Raw genomic sequence first — 6,000 nt, 5'->3', positions numbered from 1 at the left:
TTATGATGAGATTGTGATTAGCCTTGAGTCTCTTGAATCTAATCATGTTGTTTAAATTTATATTGAGATTAGCATGCTTAACTTCTTAAATCTTGAAAGTTGCGACCTATGGAAATGGCTACCTGGTTCGCGGCTAGAGTGCAATCACCATGGATAGTAGGCCATCGGTGATTTAACAATGTAGAGACTCTAGCTTGTTGCATACTTAGTATGATAGAAAGTGTGAACCCTAATATCATTTTGAGATTGAGAATGAGATCCATCGTTATTATTTTATGATGACACTCGTGGAAGAACGAGTGAAACACTAGCTTGAGAGTAAGGTTTATGGTAATGAACTTAAGATATGATTTAGAGTTTTATATTCACACAATATCTGAGACTCTATACAACTATGGATGGTTGAAAGTCATTATGGTTTGGATGTAGCATGAACCATGCCGAGTTTGAGCCTGACCTCCCGACTAGCTACCTGTGGATTCTCCTTGTTATTTCACTGTAGTGCCTAGTCATCCGAGGATTGCTGAGAGTATATGGTTAATAGTCTAGCCAACAATATAGAATTTGGGTGTTCTACATGGGTTGTTATGCTCATAGATGGTTATGACCGGTATAGCTAACCTAATATTATAGTCTGTTGTGAGTGAATGTTAGATTGAGAGAATTAAGGAGGGATTTAAAATATACAAACCTCGTGTAGTATATCAAAAACTAAACTCAAATTAGGAGCTTAGAGCCCACTACAATTGTAAGTTAAAGTCATTTATTACTTATAAATATTCTTTATTGAGTTGTAGACTCACTCCCTGTATAATTACAACTGTAGGTTTCAGGCACACTAGCGTAGGTAGGACATGATCAGTTACTCCTACTGTGTAGCAGAGTATTCGTTAGTTTTATTTTTTTGTCATAGAATACTCATGTAATTACTATTTGTATATGTTATGAATGATGAACTTTGTCAAAGAAATTAAGTTTATTAGAAAAAAAATTAGCCATATTTTCTCTTTATGAACTTTGTATGTTTTCCCTCTTAAAATTAATATCAACTGAACTTGAACTCTTGAGGTCCCAGATCGAGGTGTTACATAAACCAAATCCATCCATATCTTAGGCTTCGGCATGGGGATCTACCCTAATTTGTCTAAAACTCAGAAAGCAACAATACATATTAATGAGGTGGACCTCAAACTAGAGCACTACATAACTATAAGAGCTTATGTTATGGATACTATAGATCTGCTCATAATAGAGGTTGAGTTGTTTTTGTTGGGTTTTCTTTGAATGATGACACAATCTCGCATGGACAAATAGAAACATAAAACTAATACACCATCGTCAATCATAGACAAGGTAAGGCTCAGAATTTTTGAGTAACCATCTTATCCTTCCCTTTTTATTCAATTTTGTCTGTTTTAATCATTTTAATAATGATTATCTTATTTGATAATGAAATTCTTGGATGATTAGTCATTATCTATTGTACAAAATTCAAAGAAGCTTCTACAGGCAGCTTTAACCTCGGTGTTAATGAGATTGAGAGTATACATCTTGCCTGGATAAACTGATCATTCTTGACAGTTTTTATTTATTTATTTTCATAAGATCAACATGATCTCTAAGAAACCAATCAATAGTGTATTTGTTGTTTATGTAGTATTTTTGTGATAGCAAAACAATTTCTTTCTAATATGCATAATATATCACAACTAACATGTGTATGTAATCATTTTATTGCAATAATTTCATGCATGGTTACTTTATGCATGTTATGTTCATACTCAAGAGCTATCTTTCTAATCATACAAATACACGACATCAACAATAACATGCAACACAGTAAGGTTTATTCACAACTAAAATGACTTATAATACCCCTTACCTCGAATACAAGTATTGTGCTCTGGTCACAATCAAGTCTCAAAAGGCTCTAATAGTAGGATCTTATCATCAAACAAGCGTGTTCGTATTAATACAAATAACTTCTTATATTTTGATAAAATTACCAAAATACCCCTTTCAAGTTGACTCATCAGACTTTGATTTTTGTATCTCTAATTTGACCAAAACTAGAGGACAAAACGATTCTCCTGTACAATACGAGTCCAACGCATCAAACCTCACTAAATTCTGAGTTTATTGTATAAAGTTATGCCAATTTTATTTAATCAGATTTTGGGTACACAAGGATAATCTGGTCATTTCAACTCTTATGATTTGACCTGACTCATCCTAGGTCAAAATAGGTTTGATCTAAACTTAGAGCACTAGGTTTACTGAACCTAGTCTCAACCCATCTGGGTTTGGTTCAAAAACTCAATTGGATTATCAAAATTCAAAATTGATCGCAAACTGGATCCAGATTCATTTTTTATCTGGATCCAAAACTGTTAGACTGGATCCAAACCCAGTTTTGATATGAACTCAGAACCGATCTATCCAATTATGAGTTAGATCTGGATCCAGAATTGTCATACTAGATCTAGACTCGGTTCTGATGTGGATCCAGAACTGATCCATTCAGTTGGATCCCGATCTAGTTCTGATCTGGATCCAACACTGATTTGAACCAGATCTAGTTATGATCTGGATTCAGTACTGATCCAAACTAGATACAGTTCTGATTTGGATCTAGATTTGTCAGACAGGATCCAGACCCAACTTTATCTAAATTCAGTTTTATATGGATCGATCCATACTGATTAGATCGAACTGGACTTAGATTTAGTCTGGTCCATATCAGATCGAATACAAACTGAGAACCAAAACTCAATCAGACCTGACTCGGTCTGGTTCACACCCAGACCGGTTCGGTCTAAACCGATTTGACCCAATACCATTTTTTTTCTTTTCTTCTTACCCGGTTTGGTCTAGGTGTCGCACCCAGACAAACCCGGTTAGTCGTCATGTGTAAAGAAAAGGGTGGAAGGGACACAACCTCTTCCGTCTTTCCTTTTCTTCTTAGATGCAGAGGAGCCGGTTGCCAAAGCCGGCCCTCTCTCTCTCTCTTTCTCTTACATATGGGCTTGCCGTCTCTCTCTCTCTCTCTCTCTCTCTCTCTCTCTCTCTCTCTCTCTCTCTCTCTCTCTCTCTTGGCGGTCGAGTTTTCTTTCTTTTTTTTTTTGCAACTCGTCGGCAGCCATGGTTGTCGACCTTCTGTTCGATCAGGAAAATAAAGAAGGAGGAGAAGAAGAGGTACCTTACCTGGTGTCACCGGCCGAAATTCCAGTAAACCTCTCTCATCTCTGGACTTTCTCGTTTTTCCTTTTTTTTTCCTTCACGCTTCTCTTCCTTTGTCGCTCACTTGCTTGATCGAGGGTGGAGGAGGCATACCGTGAGAGTTTTTTATAACCCTCACGGTGGGTGAGGATAACTCTCACCCCCACTTAACGGGAGGGGGGGAGGGTGAGGTTTATCCTAATCCCCCCAAAGGTTACAAGGAAGCCTGTTCCCCCAAATGGGAAACTCTTTCCTTGTCCCTCTTTTTTTTTTTAATCTCTTTCCCCCACGATTTCGTCAGGATGGTTTTACAACTCTTCTTCAGCAGTTTTAGTTTGAATCCAAAAATTGTTTGCACCTAGTGACTTAGTCTTTGACATTCGGATCAGCTTATACCAAATCCAAGCGGGTGGCAGCCAATGACCGATTTCATCTTGATTCGAGAATTAAAAAAATCTGAGTCTTAGTGGGGTGGAGGTGGGAGAGTCAACGGGCTTGGTTTACTCATATCTGACCGGAACTAAATCCTATAGGGTCGGTCCGGGTATGGTGATAAATAAGAAGACCCAATTAAGACCTAGGTCATGATTAATACATGAACCCGAGTATAGTTTATGAAATTTTATACCAGGGCTAAGTTCTCGCAATTTTTCAATGTAAAAATGATAAAAAATATGGTTTTACCAAGTATGGTTCAGGTTTGGTTCACGTAGTTCTTATTGGATCCGGGTATAGTTTTTCTTATAGTAGACTTGATTAGACTCGGGTTTGGACCTAATACTATACCCAAAAATCTGGTCCAAGTCTGGTTCCACCTGGGCCCAACGAAACCCGACCCGGCCCAACAAAACCCCACCCGTTGACACCCTTTGGTGGAGGGAAGGCATCAACGTCATCCAAGCAACGAACCAAGATACACGAAGGAATTCTCTCCATCTTCCACGGAAGAGAGAGAGAGAGACTCATTTCTGCAACAACAGGGCAAAGATGGCCTTCCCAAACAGCTTCTCCCTCTCCATATACCCACCACCCACCTCCTGCAACCTCCCCAAAACCGCACCACTCTGCCTTCTCACACCGACAAAACCTCCTACACCCAAAAACATCAGGATGGTCATGGCATTCTCCTCCTCCAGAGGAGGCTCCGTTCCCGCAAGGGACATGGTGATAGACTTCGGAAAGTACAGAGGAAGGATGCTGGGGACCCTCCCTTCGAGCTACCTCAAATGGGTGTCCAAGAACCTGAGGACTCGCGACTACCAGGAGTGGGCCGACCGAGCCGATCAAGTTCTCGCCGACCCCGTCTACTTCGACCGCATCGAGTGGGAGCACGCGCAGAGAATCCTCACCGGCAACGAGCTCTCGAGGGTCTCCAGAACTAGAAACCACTCGAATTCTTACATCCACCAACCGGTTTCGGATCTCTTGGAGATCAGCAGACGTTTCGGTTGGGATAACGATGATAAGGAAGGTTGGGGAACGGTCGATTTTGAGCTATTGGGCACGTCGAGAGGAGGAAGGATACCAAGGATTAAGGATAAGGAGATATTGGGAAGTGGGGAACCTTATTCTAATGACAATGATTCCGATAGATGGTCTTCTCCTTCTTCTTCTTCTTTGATTGAATCAAGTGCGGGGGATAACAATGTCCGGTCGGGGATTGAGAGGAGGCGGGAATTGAGGAGGGAGAGGCAGAGGATGAGGAAGGCGGAGGATGGTGGTGGCGTTGTCCAACCCCAAAACCATGGATTAGTGAAACGTCCGTCGTCTTCATCGTCATCGCCGGTGGCGGAGAGGATCAACCCTTTTCCAGGTCGGCAAGCCGTTTTGAGAAAGCTTGGTGTTTTGAACAACCCCAATTGAAGATGGCTGCCTAGATTCAAGTAAATTTCAACCTTTTTCTTTTCCTGTTGTTTCATTGAATCCCAATTTTAGGCCATGCTCATTTTGTATTGGCTAGATGATTGAGTGTATCTTGCAGCTCACACGCTGTTAGTAGAATAGAATGCAGCTTTTTAAAGAAGAGCAGTTTTGATGTGTTTGTTTTGCTCCATCTCTTTCTACTATAATTCTTGAAATCACAATGCAAATGGAGTTCACATGAAAATGGTTGTAATTCGTCCCCCTATTGAAGTTTATCCAGTCGGGAAGTCATGTAAGCTGCCTGCTAAATGTAAAATTGGGTTCAAGGCCGATTGACGCTATACTAGGCGACACCTCACATGATGTTGCTCGAAGGTAATATTAGTTGATTTTGCATAATTGCATTGTTTAATTCCAAGACAATGTTATTTGACGATGCCAGGTTACCAATTATTGCCTTTATTACCCTCTTGAACTGTGCACATTTTAGTGATGTTGACCTTAATCAGAATAAACTGATGTTGGTTGCATGTGATTAGGAAAAACTCTGGATACCATGCCATCTTAGTGAACTATAAATAGTAATAAACTGTCGCTAGTTTTCAAGTGGGTTTGATCCCAACCAACAGTGAAATCTCCCAAACAAAGCGAAACTTGCATTAAGAATTTCAACCAAAAGCTGACTGAAGGAGAAATCCACAGCCATTGGGAATATTATGCAATTTTATTTTCAAAAGATCACCCCACGAGTTAAATTGAGGTAACCTTGAACATCCCAATCTACTTTGTATAGACCACCATCATGCGGAATTATGGCGATTAGAATTCTCAGAACCTGTTTACTAACTTTACTTCAACTAAGACATGGTATATGCAAGTTTCTTTTGATCCGTGCCACTTTCAGATTAGACCATATGT

The 6,000-nt window shown here is 40.0% G+C and overlaps 1 protein-coding gene across 1 annotated transcript; it reads left to right on the top strand.

The window, feature by feature from the left end:
- Window positions 1–4,184: 4,184 nt before the first annotated feature.
- Window positions 4,185–5,318, top strand: LOC149821737 (golgin family A protein). The gene has a single exon (XM_089980983.1). It carries the CDS (start codon window positions 4,207–4,209, stop codon window positions 5,080–5,082), a length of 876 nt encoding a protein of 291 aa, XP_089837109.1. The 5' UTR covers window positions 4,185–4,206; the 3' UTR covers window positions 5,083–5,318.
- Window positions 5,319–6,000: the final 682 nt, after the last annotated feature.

Source organism: Nuphar pumila, chromosome 11 (assembly GCF_984573655.1).
Source record: "Nuphar pumila chromosome 11, dmNupPumi1.hap1.1, whole genome shotgun sequence".
In the NCBI taxonomy this organism is placed as follows: Eukaryota; Viridiplantae; Streptophyta; class Magnoliopsida; order Nymphaeales; family Nymphaeaceae; genus Nuphar; species Nuphar pumila.
The sequence above is the reverse complement of the archived record's forward strand: the minus strand, read 5'-3'. Positions and strand labels throughout refer to the sequence as shown.

What these genes read in the sequence shown, in the direction of transcription:
- LOC149821737 (XM_089980983.1), top strand. Translation starts at nt 4,207, where the DNA reads ATGGCCTTCCCAAACAGCTTCTCCCTCTCCATATACCCACCACCCACC.